This window comes from Oncorhynchus masou, chromosome 32 (assembly GCF_036934945.1).
Source record: "Oncorhynchus masou masou isolate Uvic2021 chromosome 32, UVic_Omas_1.1, whole genome shotgun sequence".
Lineage (NCBI taxonomy): Eukaryota > Metazoa > Chordata > Actinopteri > Salmoniformes > Salmonidae > Oncorhynchus > Oncorhynchus masou.
In genome coordinates this window covers 60,376,955-60,396,218 of record NC_088243.1, presented here as the reverse complement: position 1 = coordinate 60,396,218, position 19,264 = coordinate 60,376,955, and the positions used below count along the sequence as shown (strand labels likewise).

The 19,264-nt window shown below is 42.3% G+C and overlaps 1 protein-coding gene across 2 annotated transcripts; it reads left to right on the top strand.

The window, feature by feature from the left end:
- Positions 1 to 1,314: 1,314 nt before the first annotated feature.
- On the top strand, positions 1,315 to 18,068 carry LOC135526368 (sestrin-3-like). Of its 2 annotated transcripts, none has more exons than XM_064954694.1 (9): positions 1,315 to 1,479; positions 12,530 to 12,730; positions 12,981 to 13,163; positions 13,830 to 14,075; positions 14,183 to 14,294; positions 14,619 to 14,743; positions 14,958 to 15,124; positions 15,380 to 15,524; positions 15,745 to 18,068. In XM_064954694.1, exons 1-9 carry the CDS (start codon positions 1,414 to 1,416, stop codon positions 15,832 to 15,834), a joined length of 1,335 nt encoding a protein of 444 aa, XP_064810766.1. In that variant the 5' UTR covers positions 1,315 to 1,413; the 3' UTR covers positions 15,835 to 18,068. The 2 variants fall into 2 exon arrangements, with proteins under 2 accessions (XP_064810766.1, XP_064810767.1); XM_064954695.1 differs by lacking the exon at positions 1,315 to 1,479 and adding an exon at positions 6,010 to 6,033.
- The last annotated feature ends 1,196 nt before the right edge of the window (positions 18,069 to 19,264 follow it).

Below are 19,264 nucleotides of genomic sequence, written 5' to 3'. Positions count from 1 at the left end.
ATGAAATGTGACCATACTTTTTATTTAACATATCATTAATGCTTGTCAGGCCTATATAGCATTTGCAACTTAGAAATAGGCAATACTATAGACCTAAGGTTTCAAGCTCTGCATGTATCACGTTTCGGGTATGACCTAGATGCAAACAGTGTCCAAGAAACAAAAGTTTATTTCTAAAACAGGGGCAAGCAATGACAGGTCAAAGGCAAGCAGGGGTCAATAATCCAGAGAGGGTGTAAAGGGTCCAGAACGGCAGGCAGTTGGGTCAATAATCCAGTTAGGTGGGCGTAAGGTACAAAAACGGTAGGCAGGCAGAAGGTTCAAAACCACAAAGGACTAGGAACAAGAACCATGCAGGGGGACAACATGCTGGTATGTTTCCAAAACAAACTGGCAACAGACAAACAGAGAACTCAGGTATAAAATACTCAGGGGATAATAGGAAAGATGGGCGACACCTGGAGGGGGGTGGATACAAGCACAAAGACAGGTGAAACAGATCAGGGTGTGACAGGATGATTTCAAATGTAATGATATTGAACACAACCAAATATCCACATTTGAAGGACATATATCTTATGATTGAATAGTTCCATATTCATTTGTAGAAAAACTGGAATTAACACCAGATTTAGGCAAGATAACATGTTACAGATGCAGCTGAAAGCTTGTGTTTATAACTTGGTGATTATAACTTGTTTGCTTTCCTTTTCCTCAGAAGTGTCAGGGAATCGTTCCGTATGACGTTATCTGATGCATGCATATGTTCCTTTTTTAGTACAATCTTCTGTTCCTCTATTTTTTTCTGATGAATTACTAGTAATCAAGTATCAGGATGGACATTTTTCAATTAAGGTATCTTTACTTTTACTCAAGTATGACCATTGGGTACTTTTTTACCACTGCACCCACCTACAAACACACCTGCTGATATACCCATACATATACATCACTTGCGTTTCTTTTTTTTTAGGGCCCTATATGAGAAAAATGTATTTTGGACCCAGTAGGTACTGGAGTAAGTCCTGTGAGAGGTAATTTTGTTGTATGGCTTTCCTCTCTGTGGACTGTGGAAAAATAAAGAAAAACACACTGCAAATTTATCTCAACGTTGAATGGATCAAATGTTTTTTTCCCCCACTAGCAGTAATTGAATTTCATGTCAGCCTTTCAGTGAAAGAGTTGAAGCTTTAAATGCCATCTCTGTAAGTTGATTGGTCTTTAGCATTTGCACCACCCCTACTCTTTACTCCGCCCCTTTATGATTTGATTGGGCACACTGTTACTGGAGCTGTCAGTCCACTGCGAGTTTTTTTTCACCTCTAGCTAAATGCCCAGACTTGTAGTGGCTCCGCTTTGTCAGGTGGACATCAGGAGAGACAGAGCCGTATCCATGCACTAATTAGTTGGAAAATGATAATCTTTATGAAAGAAATGGATTACCCTCTCAGAAACCAATGTCAGCGCGTCCAGAACCAGGTATTTGTCTTGACTTAACTACTAAAAAGCCAGTCAACGTTCCAATTTATGATTAACGTTAGCTGGCTACTAATAAAGTTCCATCGACTGTCGTTCATTCATTTTGTCCTGAAAAATTTCTGGCAGGTTTTGTCTCTCACGAAACTGTTAGCTCCAGAACTACGTTAACTACTTATACTTCTATCCCTTGATAATGGTGGTGGGGTGGGGGGTGTGTGTGTTTGTCTCGAGATTTGCTTTAGCTAGCTAACTCATTTTAATGTCCGAGCTAGTTTGTCGCCCTCTAATGGCTAGGTAGCTAACGTTAACTGCCTTGGTAACTCATTCAGACAACTGACTTGATAACCAGCTAGCTAACGTTAGATGACAGTTGACAAGGGGCAGGTGAGCAGCTAAGTTAACTACGTTAACTAACAGGTGGCTATTAAGTTAGCTAACAAGCTAGCTTGTTTACTAGCCAAGGCAAGTAAAGTTAGCTAGCTAACTAACGGTTATTCTGAGCCAAATGGCCAGCTAACGTTAGCTAACTATTGTTTGTCATCTCTGAAATAGCTAGGGAAATCACGTTAACTAACTAGCCAAAGTACCAACAAAGCAATGCCAATGGTCATCGATTGTCATTTAATTTATATAGCTAGGGGCTTCTTGAAGGGACGGTAACAACCTGTCAATAATTTTGATTTGTCAGTCCCAGTCAATGAATGAACATTTGCTGCTGTTGAAAAATGGTTTAGACATCTATTCAACTGAACTAACGGTGTTGAATGGTAACCTAGTCCTAGTATGTTACCATAATGGATTGACAACTAGCTAACGTTAACTGGATAGTAAAAATGAACATGTTAATCTGCAAAGTAGGCTATACTTTTCTTCGTGATGTATTTGCATTATGATTTTAGCTATATTTGCAGCCTAGGCTTGATGGCCATCAGCCGCCTACTCTTTTCTCTTTTTGTGGGAGAAGGCAATAATGACAATCTCTAGCGATTTGCACGTACAGAAAAAGTGTCTGCTAATGCAATGTCATTCCATCATTTTGGCAGTCTGTGTTCTGACCAGCTGCAAAGAATCTAGTTGGCTTGCTAACGAACAAAGACAGTCCTTGACAGAGTTCAAGGAGCAGTTTTCCTGTTCTGTTTCAATCGGCCTAATGCATTGTCCTCTGTCATAATGTCAAACGTTTGATAAAGATATGTGTTTTGCGTGTATTTTTTCATTAAGATTTAGTCCTTGTGTGCAGTGATGCTGGGTGCACTGCCAATCAAAGTTGTTTTTCTCATTTCTGTGCTGTTTTTCCATGTACAGCCGAGAGGGGGCAGTGCGGATAGGATAACTTGTTTACTGCGATTCAACATTCAGAAAGAAGTAGCTAGAACAATAACGGAATGTGGTCAGTGACATGCATTCCTTAATATTTGATGTAAAATGATATTTGACTTGTACTTGCATATAGGGGTTTAGACCTAGGCTTTCTTCAATGCTATGTATGTCAGATGTCACATTTATTGCCTGCACCAAACCTGTCAAACATACACATGTGAATAGCCATCCTTATGAGATTTGCACCAGGCGTTTGCAGATTTGACTAGACAGAAGCATGGGATGTATATTTTTAATTTTAATAAACAAGATCCTTTCTGAGGTTTACAGTTTTGGACATTTGTTGCAGCTCTGGTTAGAAAACAACAGACATATTGTTGCATCATGCTTTTGTGTGTTCTTTGTGCAGAACCCAAAGTAGGGCCCCCTCCTAGATTATTGCTCCCTTACCACTGTATATCCTGTCAATAAAAGTGCCATAGATAAATGTCAGGTGTTTAAAAACTGTCTTATCTGCTGGCATTGATATGAATTAGCAATTCTTACATACACACATGTTGTGTGTGTGTGAGTGTTGCAGAATAAATGTACACAAGTGTTTCAATCATTTCACCCGCACAGCTCGATCACGTCTGCGTAGGACAGCACTAAAATAGAACTTGGTTCTATTTGATACACGCAACGCACTGAAAGTCCCTTCCTGTTGTATTCGGCGCATGAGAAAAATATAGTTTGATTATTGAATATCAGGAAGCTACAACCCCTGGATGCTTGAAAGACAAAGGAGGAGAGATTAAAGAAAGCTAAAATCTAATTGGCGTAGAAACATAACATTTTGTATGACTGGGTCAAAATTCTGCGAAGAACCAACAAGCAAGAGGACCGTGTGCATGATGGGTAAAATAACAACCCAATGTTTTATCTCCCAAGACTAACTAGCTATCTGAATGTCCATGAAAGTTTCATTTGCATTTCGACCTGCCCCCAAATTATTAAAGTTGGTTCAGTTGGTTTTGATATTTTAACCCGCGTGTCATGATCTCTGGACTGGTGTGTGCGGACAAAATCAACATGCGTGCAAATCACCGCGATGGCGCATGTGTCTGTGGCTGGTGTAGTCAGCATATTAGGCATGCTTCTAGTTTGAAAAAGAGTCAGAAGTTTGAAAAGGGGGTATTGTGAATGTAACTAACCAGGTTACAAAAGATGACTATATCAAGCAAATAATGTAACCTGAATTCTGAAACACCCTGTGTGCATTAGCACTTGTTTCTTGTCTATGCTCAGCTGTCTGTCTCATGTCACCATATAATCTGGTTCTACCTGCCTGTCATGTTTTTTTGTTGTGTTATACATGCATGTCTCCATATGTAGCATGGTATGTTTGTGTGGGTCGTCTATGGCTGCTGTCCTGCCCAGCTCCCCACCCCTGCAAGGGGGCTCCCCTACCCCTCCTGTGGGCTGCAGCTGGTTGTTTAGCACACCTCCCTTGCAGAGCCAAAAACAAAGCTTGCTGTTTATTTCCGATGAAGAGGGACGAGTGTGTTAATGGTAAGCAGCCGGGTCTCGACACTAGCAGAGCAGCTAATGACAAGGACAGACCCCTTCAGGCTCACTTGGAATGTAGATAGAATATCCCTTTATCTCCTCCATCTGCAGCTAACCCCCTCCCTTGCAGCCCCCTGCACTACCTTATCCACTCCCTCCCTCCCTGTCACATTTACCCTTTTTGAACCACTACTTGCATCATTTTTCTAGTCTTTGTTCTCCTTTGCTTGGTCATCTCTGCATACTTCCCATTTCTTATTTTATACTCCACAATTTATAGGCCATTGTCTATTTAAGCAATAAGGCACCTCCGGTTTGTGGTATATTGCCAAAATACCATGGCTCCCCCTCTTTCCCTCCCCTCCCCACTGCCACTATCCTTTGCATCTCGTTTTTACCTTGTGACGTTCTCGGATCAATAAACAAATTCGTTTCCCTGTGCAGCAGAGAGACAGGGACCAGGATCAGGGTGGGTGATGTGGTAAATCAATGGTGCTTTTGCATTTCAAATCATGTTAACCTCTGGGAGGGAGTTACAGGCCTTCGTCAGGACAATACTTTATTGAAAGGCTTTCAGCTGATTTACAGCCTCTCAACCTTCCTCACTTAATAGAATATAGCAGTCTGCTCTTGGAAACACTCTCAGTAATCCCTGTGCATGTTATTAGTCTCAGCCTTTACACTTTGATATTATATGTTGTTGCAATCAGTATGGCATGTCTCTATATATAGGCCTACAGTTGAAGTCGGAAGTTTACATACACCTTAGCCAAATACATTTAAACTCAGTTTTTTCTCAATTCCTGACATTTAATCCTAGTAAAAATGTCCTGTTTTAGGTCAGTTAGAATCACCACTTTTATTTTAAGAATATGAAATGTCAGAATAATAGTAGCGAGTGATTTATTTCAGCTTTTATTTCTTTCATCACATTCCCAGTAGGGCAGAAGTTTACATACACTCAATTAGTATTTGGTATCATTGCCTTTAAATTGTTTAACTTGGGTCAAATGTTGCGGGTAGCCTTCCACAAGCTTCCCACAATAAGTTGGGTGAATTTTGGCCCATTCCTCCTGACAGAGCTGGTGTAACTGAGTCAAGTTTGTAGTCCTTGCTCGCACACGCTTTTTCAGTTCTGCCCACAAATTTTTGATAGAATTGAGGTCAGGGCTTTGTGATGGCCACTCCAATACCTTGACTTTGTTGTCCTTAAGCCATTTTGCCACAACTTTGGAATTATGCTTAGGGTCATTGTCCATTTCGAAGACTCATTTGGTACCAAGCTTTAACTTCCTGACTGATGTATTGAGATGTTGCTTCAATATATCCATGTCCTTTTCCTCCCTCATGATGCCATCTATTTTGTGAAGTGCACCAGTCCCTCCTGCAGCAAAGCACCCACACAACATGATGCTGCCACCCCCATGCTTTACGGTTGGAATGGTGTTCTTCGGCTTGCAAGCCTCCCCCTTTTTCCTCAAAACATAAGTGGTCATTATGGCCAAAGAGTTCTATTTTTGTTTCATCAGACCAGAGGACATTTCTCCAAAAAGTATGGTCTTTGTCCCCATGTGCAGTTGCAAACCGTAGTCTGTGGATATTGATACTTTTTTACCTGTTTCCTCCAGCATCTTCACAGGGTCCTTTGCTGTTGTTCTGGGATTGATTTGCACTTTTCGCACCAAGGTACGTTCATCTCTAGGAGACTTCCTGAGCGGTATGATTGCTGCGTGGTCCCATGGTGTTTATACTTGCGTACTATTGTTTTTACAGATGAACGTGGTACCTTTAGGCATTTGGAAATTGCTCCGAAGGATGAACCAGACTTGTGGAGGTGTACAATTTTCTTTTCTGATACCTTGGCTGATTTCTATTGATTTTCTGGGATCTTTTATTTCAACTCATGAAACATGGGACCAGCACTTTACATGTTGTGTGTGTGTATATATATATATATATATATATATATATATATATATATATATATATATATATATATAAAATTATAGTTTGTACATTAGCTACGTATTTCAACTTGTTAGTTGGGCTATACGTACACAAATACAAATGTGTTAAAAGTCAGCAGAATTAATGTGTGACTCATTGTGTCATTTCCTGCCTGGGACTGATGAAAGGATGTTGGTTCCTGTTTTAGTTTGACTAGACTACTTCTTATAATGGAACATGTTGGAGATTAATTTCCCTATTTGAGCATGTCAAGATGTCTGGGGAAACTAATTGTACCATATAGAAAATGTATGCCGTTGTGATAGTTTAAAGTGTCTGACATTTTCTTGTCTGGTTTGAATTATTAGTGAACAATTGCACAATTCCAACAACGGTGAACAGAAAGACTAGTTCCATGTCTTCTGAAGCAGGTCACTCACCCTACCTGTACGCGTGCCAGTGACGCCTTCCATACAGGTTCTCTCATACTGTAACTTAAAGGGATACTTATGGATTTAGGCAATGAGGCCCTTAATCTTCTTCCCCAGAGTCAGATTAAGTTGTGGATACCATGTTTATGTTTCTGTCTAGTATGATGGAAGTAAAGGTAGTTTTGCAAGCCATTGTTAACTAGCGTTATCACAATGACTAGAGGTCTATGCTATCTGCTAGCATGCTTGATTCTGTTGCCCTACAACGCTATCAGGTAAATGGTGACTGGCCTGTTGAGAGGTGCTGAACACATTTGTATTTTACTGCCACTCTGAGCCTGTTTTCCATCGGGCTTGGTTATCGGGCCCTGATGAACTACTATAAATGTACAGGGCGAGTGGGACGTGGCCTCTGAGGTTCGTAGCATCCTGGTTGGGAATAGGGTACCATTTGGCTGACTGGTCTGGAGCGTTGGCATTCCAGCTTTAACTCATCGGTCTGACACGTTAATAACACACACTAATAATGTGGTGTCATGGCCACAGCCAGGATGTTTATGATCCAGCCTTTAAATCCTGACTGAGCCCTGACTGAAATTTAAACTCGTGTTTAATTCGTTTGTATGGAACTTGATTCCCAGAAAGTTTCTCAAAACACCCATGGAGACTTGGTTAGACAGAGTTCCTGGAGAGTGGGACTTTGATTGCTCTCCAACATGGAAAATGTGGGGCTACAAATCAGCAGGCACAGAGCTGTGGGGGCATACATGTAGGGTTGTGTGAGTGACGTATGCCAGTGTCAAAGACCTTGATGCTAGACCAATGAGGCCCGTGTCGTAGAGTTGAGCTCCCGTGTTCCTTGAAAGTAGACAAGTGGGTCAGGATCCAAGTCTGCATGACTAGAGCTTTCTCTCCTGTTTGCTGTGGTCTCTGTCACTGAACCACTTACATGTTTTTCTCTCTTCAAAGGCCACACCTGACCATGCATGCTCAATATAGGATTACCATGACATTGACACATTGCAGTCAATAGCTGTTGCATGGTGATTTAAAAAAGGACTAAAGTCATTGTGAAGGAAAACTCGTGTATTGGAAGGCCATAGAAATAAATGTCACATTTAGACAATGAATTCCATGGGCTGTCAGCTGAGTGGTTAAACCCCCTAGGCCTGTCCTGTTCCCCTTCTTGACATCCACCAAAATGTTGGAGGAGATGTGTATTAATTTTAATATTGGAAAGTCTTTGTACCTAATGTTGGAGGAAGAGCACCGCCACCTGCTGGGTAAGGTGTGAAGTGAAGCATTTTTGAGCCACAGAGAAGCCAGTGAGATGTGCTAACATGTGGCTAAATGCCAGTGAAATATGCTAACATGTGGCTAAATGCCAGTGAGATATGCTAACATGTGGCTAAATGCCACAAAGCTATTATGTGAGGTGTTAGAGCTACATAACGATCATCGCAAATCACCATCGCTGACACACACCCGTTGATATAGAGAAATTGTCAGCTGGGGATTGTCAAGCAAATAACTATCAGTCTCACAGTAATTGACCAAAACACATTTAGGATCTCCTGGCTTCCACATATAGCCTACAAGCCATTTTTGTAAAGTCCATGTAATATAGCATACATTTAATATAGCCTACACCATCACAATAAATCCATGATTTATTTTAGACGGGCCTAAAGAAGCATGATATGAAGAAAATGTAGTCTTTCAGAAGAGAAGAATAGTGTACCCTGAGTTGTCCTGATGTGGTTATACCAAATGGCTGTGGGTTACACTATTTCATTTAACAGACAAGATTTGCTTATAATTCCGTGGCATTATTTTAGAGTATGAAGAATACAATTTGAACAAGGCTGAATAAAATATAAATTTTGTCTCCAAGCGATTTGAGGGAGTGTGCACCTGCGGCTATTCTGTTTTGAGCGGTTAACCAAGAAGTGGGTACTTCTGTATGCTTAATTAAGAGTGTATGTAACTCTAATTGTTATACAAGTTGGCCTGTTTTTTTGTGTTTTTTTATACATTGTAAGGCTGCATGATTAGATTATAAAGGCATGAGCTCTGCTTTTGTACACACACAAATAGTCTCTCATTCACGATTTGATAAGCACTTGATAATGCCTTGCATTTCATGGTGGCATCCCCTTTGTGGCCGTAATGCACCCTAAAAAATCCATGCCTTTTTGCATCCTGGAGTGCTGCGTTGTGCCCTTCTCCCTGAGTGTGCTGTGCCCTCTCACTCACATGACTCACTGTCCTTATCCAATTCAGAGGTGCATGTTGGAAGAACTGTTCACGTTTACTTTTCGTCAGCCAACAAGATGAGTAGGCCTAACGGACAGCAAAAGCACTAGCCTATGTCTACTATCCCCCATAGTACATTAGTTGACCTATTCTGTGTGAGAAATAAATATTCCAAACAGTCTAGGACAGTTGTGGGATGTGATAGATCCCAAATGAATACAACCACTAGCATCAAAACATGTTTTATGCGATGTGGCTGATGCAACAAATCAGAATGTTGAGCTTAAAATGTTTTTTCTTCACATAAGCGCAGCAATGCATACATGGTAGTAGGCTACAGTGGGGCAAAAAAGTATTGTCAGCCACCAATTGTGCAAGTACTCCCACTTAAAGATGAGAGAGGCCTGTAATTTTCATCATAGGTACACTTCAACTATGACAGACAAAATAAGAGAAAAAAAATCCAGAAAATCACTTTGTAGGATTTTTAATGAATTTATTTGCAAATTATGGTGGAAAATAAACTTTTGTTATTGACCAAATACTTATCTCAATACTTTGTCATTGCCAACGAAGGGTATATAAGAGGTCAAACATTTTCTGTAAGTCTTCAAAAGCTTTTCACACACTGTTGCTGGTATTTTGGCCCATTCCTCCATGCATATCTCCTCTAGAGCAGTGATGTTTTGGGGCTGTTGCTGGGCAACACAGACTTTCAACTCCTTTCAAAGATTTTCTATGAGGTTGAGATCTGGACACTGGCTAGGCCACTCCAGGACCTTAAAATGCTTCTTACGAAGCCACTCCTTCGTTGCCCGGGCAGTGTGTTTGGGATCATTGTCATGCTGAAAGACCCAGCCACGTTTCATCTTCAATGCCCTTGCTGATGGTAGGCTTTGTTACTTTGGTCCCAGCTCTCTGCAGGTTATTCACTAGGTCCCCCCGTGTGGTTCTGGGATTTTTGCTCACCGTTCTTGTGATCATTTTGACCCCACGGGGTGAGATTTTGCGTGGAGCCCTAGATCGAGGGAGATTATATGTCTTCCATTTCCTAATAATTGCTCCCACAGTTGATTTCTTCAAACCAAGCTGCTTACCTATTGCAGATTCAGTCTTCCTAGCCTGGTGCAGGTCTACAATTTTGTTTCTTGTGTCCTTTGACAGCTCTTTGGTCTTGGCCATAGTGGAGTTTGGAGTGTGACTGTTTGTTTGAGGTTGTGGACAGGTGTCTTTTATACTGATAACAAGTTCAAACAGGTGCCATTAATACAGGTAACGAGTGGAGGACAGAGGAGCCTCTTAAAGAAGTTGTTACAGGTCTGTGAGAGCCAGACATCTTGCTTGTTTGTAGGTGACCAAATATGTATTTTCCACCATAATTTGCAAATAAATAAATTAAAAATCCTACGATGTGATTTTCTGGATTTTTTTTCTCTAATTTTGTCTGTCATAGTTGAAGTGTACCTATGATGAAAATTACAGGCCTCTCTCATCTTTTTAAGTGGGAGTACTTGCACAATTGGTGGCTGACCATACTTTTTTGCTCCACTGTATAAGTGCAAATGTTCCATTAGTGGAAAACACCATTATCAAGTGACCGCAAATGCGATTATGCGTGTAATGCTTTTATTATAAAGAGGCATTTTTTTTATGGTGAAAATGATCTTCCCCAAACTTGAAAGTCACGTGCTGCTTATGTATGTCAGTTAGGCTCTACACCCTTTGTAAAGCGGATTAATGTACTTAATTTTAAGAAGTTATTTGGCCACTTTACTTGTGAAACAAACCTTGTCAAAACATATAGGCCTATGGGCAAGGCTACATGAGGTGTGCGACTAGGATTCCAAAAAGTCACATTGTTTCTTATGCTGGGCATCATTCACAAGGGATAATATATAATTCACAAGTGATAAGCTAATATTGTCACCCATCACACTTTTCTTGATTTAATCTTGTCTTTACATATACTAAATAATGTGACATTTTGTTTTGATTTAGAATGGACCATTATCATGCACCTGTATCGAAAACGGGGGCAGCAGGAAAAAATACATGTCATCTATGTACTTAAATAGCGAATGGAGGACGTTTTCCCCTGTGGTTTATTTCCATGCCAGCCAGGTAGGCTGTACACCTGTTGTAAATATAAGCACTGTGCTTAATATTAGGAAAGTTGAGAAATAGATCTTGTAGGCCGAGCCTATAGAAACCTGATGGGATCCTTATATTTTTAAGAGGCCATCACTTATATTTTTAAGAGGCCATCAAAGCCTATAGAAATGTTGCGCAACATGAGTTCATGGGCTCTCGTGAAGGGTCTGATTTTAGGTTTTCGAAAACATTTGCATTGATGTCAGACTGATTAGCGGGACAATAGAGTGCTGAGTACCAGGCAGTTAGCAAGTTTAGTAGGCTACTAATGACCAGCAGCAGCATCAGAGCTTGGAGAAGCCTAATTACCTCGACTTAAATGGTCATGTGGAATTTGACTGGCTTCATCACTCGTGACCGCCGGTGTGGCGGTAATAAGTTCACCACAACAGCCCTAGCCTTAACTGAGAACACCAGGCTCTGCCAACAGTCTGCTTAGCCACTTGGATCCTAGGTAAGCTGCCCTGGAATCTCACATTTCACACACTGGGGAACTGAGTCAAGACCCACTCTCTCCAGCCCTGTGCCAACACCTTTTCCTAGAAGCCGTTGAGAGTGAGGTAATAAATCCCTTTAGCCTTTAGAAGACCAGTCTCTCTCTGAGTCCATGTTTCTCTTGGCCTGTGGCTCTCCTCTTTCCCCAGACAGTTTCTCTCTGAGTCCAAGTTTCTCTTGGCCTGTGACTCTCCTCCTCCCCAGCCAGCCTCTCCCTGTCGGTTTGGACTGTCCTACTTCTTTACTGTGGTTCTTCCCTCAATGAGGCCTCATTCAGGTCCAGCCTCACAATCCCCCATACACCCAAGTTCCTCTACATGTATCTGCTCTACTCATTTTATCATAGTAAAGTGGAGGACTTTGAGCAGTTAATTCAGGGTTGTCTCATTGCATCCTCCTATGACTATTGATCTGTTTTGTCTTTTGGTTAATCCTCTCTGGTACTGTGAATGTGTTGGATGCTGAGCTCTTTTCCCTACCAGCAAGTCTCTCTGCCTGAAAAGTGTGCAGAGCGGCCTTGTTTGTGTTTTGCAGGGGAATATTGTGAGGAATGTCTAGTGGTAAAATATCTCTGCTGCGGTTATAAGTAGTCTCCTGTCGACGGTTGGTTCAAAACCCACAGTCCTGACCTGCCTGCAATTCACATACTGATCTCACTGTAGGCTGACACCACAGGGACCATCAAAACTGAGGCTATCTGTCAGCATATCTGCTACCATAAGCAATCCTCACTAAATATGGCTTGTGGAAAAACTGGCATTTAATTTATTCCCCATTTTATTATAAAACTTTGATTTTCACCTGGGATGAATCATTGCACAGACCTAGTTGCTGTGTGCATTGTCAGTGACATATTGTCTCTGCCACCTGTCTCACCATCCTCTTCCTCTGGTCCTGTCCAGGTGACGAAGGTGAACACTGAGAAGGAGCGGGTGTCGCTGCGGTGCATGAAGGCTCTGGCCAGCAGGGGGTGTGTGGACGCAGTGTCCCAGCAGATGGCCTCTCACCCCCAGTACCTGGAGAGCTTCCTCCGCACCCAGCACTACATCCTCCACATGGACGGCCCCCTGCCCCTGCAGTACCGTCACTACATCGCCATTATGGTGAGGCCACTGGACACACGTTGCACACACGCACTGCATGATGCACAGAAATGCGTATTGTATTTGCACCAATCACCCACTCACAGTTGCGTACACTTGCACTGACCCCACTTTCATGTACATAAACATTTACACCGACACAAACTCGCCACAACCCACCCATGCACATTGACACAAAAGTGGTCAACATCCTGGAGTCAAGCCTACTTGTATTGAAGTGTGTGTCTGTCCCTCCCTCCATCTCTCCCAGGCTGCAGCGCAGCATCACTGTGGCTACCTGGTGTCTCTGCACTCGGCCCAGTTCCTCAGGGTGGGGGGCGACCCGCTGTGGCTACAGGGGCTGGAGGCCGTCCCCCCTCGCCTGCAACACCTCGACCAACTCAACAAGGTTCTGGCCCACCAACCCTGGCTCACCGCCCGCTCACACATACAGGTACCACAAGAATCAGCTCCTTGAAAAAGTTATGGGCTCTTATAAAAAATATCTAATGTGCCAAAAAATAATATTTTGTTGCCTAAATTTGGATTTAGATTGATTCTTATCTTTGCGGTTTAGAACAGTGGTTCCCCCTTTTTGCAAGGAACTCAGTCTGGATTTCAGCTTACTCTTGAAAGTCGTAATGGTAGAATTGCACAAGGTGCAATTTTGAAATTGGGAAGTGCATCAGTTTTCCTCTTGTCATTTCAGACCTAGAGAGCTATTTATAACTTGCTGACGTTGCAGATCAACTAGCCCATGTCAGCTAATGTTTTTTAGCCCATAGATGTTGTAGTAATATCACATTAATACACATTAGATATGGCCAAACGTATAGAATTGCAAGAAAAATTAGCTTTAAAACGGCAACATTTTCTCTGCACCCCATGACAAAAATGTGTATACTTGCAGGAAATGTACTTTAAACCTGCAAAATGTTCCCTCCACCAACAAGAGGGGGTGTGAACAGCGGGACGTTCACCAATGTTGGAAGGGGGACCTGAGTGAAAAAGGTTTGGGAACCGCTGGTTTAGAGGGTCATATCCCTGATCAGTAGAGTTCTCCACCCCTGTCTAATCTCCACCATGAGGCTCACTCTCTGCTGTGTCCTTCCCCCACCAGGCGCTGCTGAAGACGGGGGAGCAGTGCTGGTCTCTGGCTGAGCTGGTTCAGGCTGTGGTGCTCCTGGCCCACTGCCACTCTCTTTCTAGCTTTGTGTTTGGCTCTGGCACCGACGCCGACCCCGTCCCCCTCCACATAGCACCCAACGGCACCCCCCCGGGCTACTGCCTCTGTGACGCTGCCAACGGCAATTTCAGCGCGCCTCCGCCTCTCACCACACCCTCAGAGCACACCACACGACGACGGGTAAGGGTTGTGTGCTGTATCAGACTGAATATGACATCGGTGCTAATCCACAACAGATTGTTTCATGTTCAACTTCACGTCTTTTATCATTTCATCTGTCTTGGCAGTCTCTGGACTCCAGTTGTGAGATGGTGTGTCTGAAAGAGAGGATACAGAAATCCCAGGAGGAGAAAGAGAGGGGGGAGTGCGTCCTACACACCCAGACACTCCAGCACACAGGTACACACACACACAGCTGTCTCCGCTCACATTCACACCTGACATTGTGAAGCTGCGAGGGCTAAACTTATCCTCATGTGTGAACCAGTGGAGGCTGGTGGGAGGAGCTATAGGAGGACAGGCCCTTTGTAATTGCTGGAATGGAATCAATGGAACGGTATAACAAAAATATGTAAACCACATGTTTGACTCTGTTCCATTGATTCTATTCCAGCCTTTACAATGAGCCCGTCCTCCTATAGCTCCTCCCACCAGCCTCCACTGGCGTGAACGTTGAGTGACTGATCGACTATATTTATTTATCCTCTCATTGTTTCCTCTCAGATGTGGAAGATGAGGAGGAGATGATCTACTCAGCAGACCCCTCTCGTTTCATAACAGACCCTGAGTTCGGCTACCAGGAGTTTGCCCGCAGGGAGGAAGACCACTTCCAAGTATTCCGGGTGCAGGTAAGGACATGGTTTATGTTCATGTTGGAATACGTTACGCCCTCCCTAGGAGATGACCGGAGTCCATGTCAGTAAAGTAATAAATCAGCTTTTGTAGAATGTGAGTAGCATATGCTGCATCGTATGTCTGTGGGCATATAGTTAGCTGAGGTGTTACAGGAACCATGTGAGTATTTCAGGTTTGTTTGACTGTGTGTGTTTTCTGTCTGGGCAGGACTACTCCTGGGAGGACCACGGCTTCTCCCTGGTCAACCGGCTGTACTCGGACATCGGGCACCTGCTGGACGACCGTTTCCGCAGCGTCACGGCGCTCCCCTCGTCCAACGGGCCTGACCTGAAGAGAGCCATCTGGAACTACATCCACTGTATGTTGGGAATTAGGTGAGGTCATTCTATTGGTCTGCACACACACACACACACACACACACACACACGTATACATACACAGGAACCAGCACAAATCGTATGAACACTGGGTACATAGTTTGAGTTCTTGTAAAGTGAGATGCTATCGTGATCACATGCATTGCAGCCAGGTTAGTCCTATGATTCAACGCTTGGGATTCGCTGCGAAGGCCCCGCTTGGATAGCATTCATGTTTGCATGACATGTGACACTTGTGGTGTGGGTCTGCAGGTACGACGATTATGACTACGGGGAGGTAAACCAGTTGCTGGAGAGGGAGATGAAGCTTTATATCAAGTCTGTGGCCTGCTACCCTGACGCCACCAAGACCCCGCTGTGTCCCCTGTCTTGGGCACCACTCAAACCTTCCGAGAGGGTACGCACCCAACCGCATACCAATACATACTGCATCCATATAAAGCTGAACTATATACTGGAACTAAATCTACTGGAGAATAATAGTTTTGTCCAATTAATGTGGTCAAATGGGATGCAAAGTGGTCATTTGTGTTCTGTTTCCCCCTTAACCCCATTCCATCTCTTGCTCTCTTATGATATCATCCTCTTTTTTCTTATTTTTTTCTCTCTTCTCTTAGATCCATGTGAACTTGCTTATAATGGAGGCTCGGTTACAGGCTGAGCTTCTGTATGCTCTGAGAGCCATCACCCAGTACATGATAGCTTAGGTCGGTTGGCGGGAGGGAGGCACAAAGTTCATCACCAACGGTACAGAAAGACCAAGCTAGAAGGCCGCAGGGTGGGAACCCCCTTACAGCAGGCAGGGATATGGGGAAGAGACTGGCAAGGAGGAGGAGGAAGCGTTGTGCAACTATCTGTCCTATTTCTAAGTTAAAAATGGGCCAAAAAATATAATGCAATCATTTAAGATCTAGTGGAAAGCTATTTTCCAAAGTCAAAACACACACAACGCAATTCTCCTCTTCCCTTCACTCTGCCTGCTCATTTTCCACTGCGCAAGGGTGATCTGTCCACTTCTCATTTAATGTGTTTTCCTCTTACAAAATGTCTCTGCTCTTGATGGTTAATGTGCAATTATATTACTATTATTACAATAGATATGAATTATTTTTATTTGTATTCATGTTTGTCTCAATTCTGGGATGAAAGCAGACGGTTGGTTCTGCATTGTAGCGAAGAGATACGTACCCATGGCCGTCACACTAACCCAGTTCTTGGTTTGTGATTAGTCTTTAGAACTTTACATTTGTTCTAAACAAATTGTTTATCCTTATTGGATTGAGTGGATGTTTTGGAGATATTGCCATAATTTGTCTTGTTAGTCCCTGCCAGTGTTGGTGTAGGTAGTTGGTGAGGGTGATGGACAGTTGTTCATTGTAGCTCTCTTAACATTTTGCTTTAGTACTGTAAGGTCAAGAACAAAAGCAAGGCGATATCACACAACTATAGTTTATTTTAAAAGCACTTTATTTATATATAAAATATGAAATAAAACAAGGTAGCTCAGTGGCAGAGATGGAGGCCAAAGTTGGTCCGAGTCTTTCCTTTCCGCTGTATGGCGTCTGATAGAAAGGATCCTTCTTGGGTCCCTCTGTAGTTAGATCAGCTGATCTCCATTCCTACAGTCACTACATAGTCCCAGAGCATTCTTGTGTAGGTGGAGTAGTGCAGGTCTACACAGGGTCCTAACAGAGGCCATGGCCCCAGACCTGAAGGAGATCACAATTCACTTCAGTATCTTAGATAAATCTGAAATTGCTACAACTATTTAAAAACAGATTTTAACTTTAATATACACAGGGGTGGCCAAAGTAATGTTTTGTAGAGTGACGCTCAGCCGTATGACTGTCAGTTGTTATATTGATGTGCTTTGGCATAGATCAAATGAAGGAATCTCCATTTCAAGGAAACCTCAACCATCCCTAAAACTGCATTGGTCAGCAGCACTCTGAACTGGAATATTGCAACAAAAAAAGTCCCCAAAAGTGACCTGCGCTGGGTTTTGAATTGCTGTTAAACATACTCTACTATGCTACAGAAGATGTAGACTACAGATCAAATGTCATCAGTAGTCTGTGTATGATCTTGTGCATGTGAAAAGTAGGTTTGTCTTTCAATTATTTATTTGGTGAGCTTTATGACCTAAAATAAAGATGCTGATGCATGGTACAATTTGCAGAGCAGAACAATATGGCTACTAAAAACTAGATTTTCACCTTTATATTATTTTTTTTTGGTTGTTGACACTTTGTAAACTTTGCATCACAATACTATGAATGTTGAGCCCTTTGTTCAGTTGCTGGGTTCGCTGCTATATCCTGCCTGTTGTGCTGCACCCTGAATATTTCAGAGGCAGTGAGGTTGACGACTCTCTTAATGGGCTCGACCGTTTTAAATGACAGAGGGAAATTAAGAAAGAAGGAAGTGGATATCAATAGATGCAAAAGAAGTGCTTTCTAGTGCAGGTGCCTTTAGGCCAAACTGGACTGGTGCTTGAGTGGACAGGCTAGTCTACTCTGGGTTGAGTGTGGGCCTCATTCAAGCAGACTGCCACTCTGACTCGTCTGGAACAGTGTTCTGTGGCCCATATAGAACTTCCTGTGCCATCGCCGCTGGACACATGGACGGTTACTCTACTTGGAAGTACTACAGTCCTCATTGGCTCCTTGTCAACACCTCTATGACATTGTTATGGCTCCAAATGCAGGAGCGAAAGAGTTTTGTGTTCCTGTCTGTCTGAAGCTTCTGACCACCTGGCCAAGGAACTAAACGATAGAGCCACTGACACAAAGTTGGATGTTACAGTTGTTCAATATTTACCACGTAAATGAATGGACAATATAATAAAATAAAAATGTCAAACGTAAGTGGAAAAAAAGCAAAAAAAAGTGTTTTTGGGAAATGTGAAGACTTATTTTTTTCTATAAAGATGTTCTATCAAGTGAGTGTTTTATTTACTGTGGTTGCCTAATAGTGCTTTCACATTTGCCGTATGCTGTAGTCAATTCCAAATCAACTTGTCAGTGTGTACAACAACTACGTTGTCGAGTCCCTTCTCAAGGAAGCCAGTTTAGTTGAACCATTCACAGTACTATTGCAATAAGTGCAATTCAGAAACCTATTATACCCTGAGTATGCACCTTTCTAATATTGAGTTGCACCCCATCATTGAAGCATATTTACAAAAATATGAAATAAAGGGGGTCCTTGCAGTTAAAATTTAAAAAGATGGTTGTCTTATGTCATTGAGGCAGAGTAAGGGTGAGGCTAGCCTGGATCCATAACAGCATCTGAGACCGAAGACAGATGGCAGGGTGATTTGAGCATGTCTGCAATCAACTCATCACGGATCCCTGACCGTAGGCCAAGTTCCCTTCTTCTCCCTCATCCCCGTGATCACTTTACTGAGAAATCCACATTTAACCTATCATGTTGTTGTGCAATATGAAACAAACAAGCAGTTGTGCTCATGCATATTGCTAATAGTTGGCAAAAATACTTTGATTTCATTTAAATTGTCACTAAAATAGAGCACAGTCAGTATGATTTATTTTAAGGGGCTAACTGATTCCAGCTATGATAAATGACAGCATGAAAGATGAAGGAATTGGGTTCAGCTTTTTTCTGATTCTTCATTCCAGTCCCACCAGTCCTCACTTGCTTCCATTCTCTGATTCTTAGGAACATAGGCCAACAGGTTGCAACAGTGGCCTGAATTAATTCATAAGGTAATGTCCTACATACATCTGTAATTACTTTGAAAGGCCTCCCTCCCTCGTGACATGATTAAAACATGGTAGCTGCTATTGGATAACATATGTTAATCCATTAGTCTCACAGAAATGTTGGACTTGCGTCTGAGAATCCTTTTTCTATACACGTACTCCCTCTAGTGGCAGATATTAAGCATTGTGAATCAATGTTAAAACGTTTTAAAAATTACATCCCAATGTTATGTTCTTTGATACCATTAAGTTCATGAACAATATACATGTGAATATTAGTGAACCAATGATATGTTGAAATAAAATCATTACTTGGCTAAATGAGTTAAACAGAGTTTAAAGTTTATTTCCACTTTCCAGAACCGTGTTCAACGTTATCTCTGGCTGACTTTACAACATGTAAAGTACGATT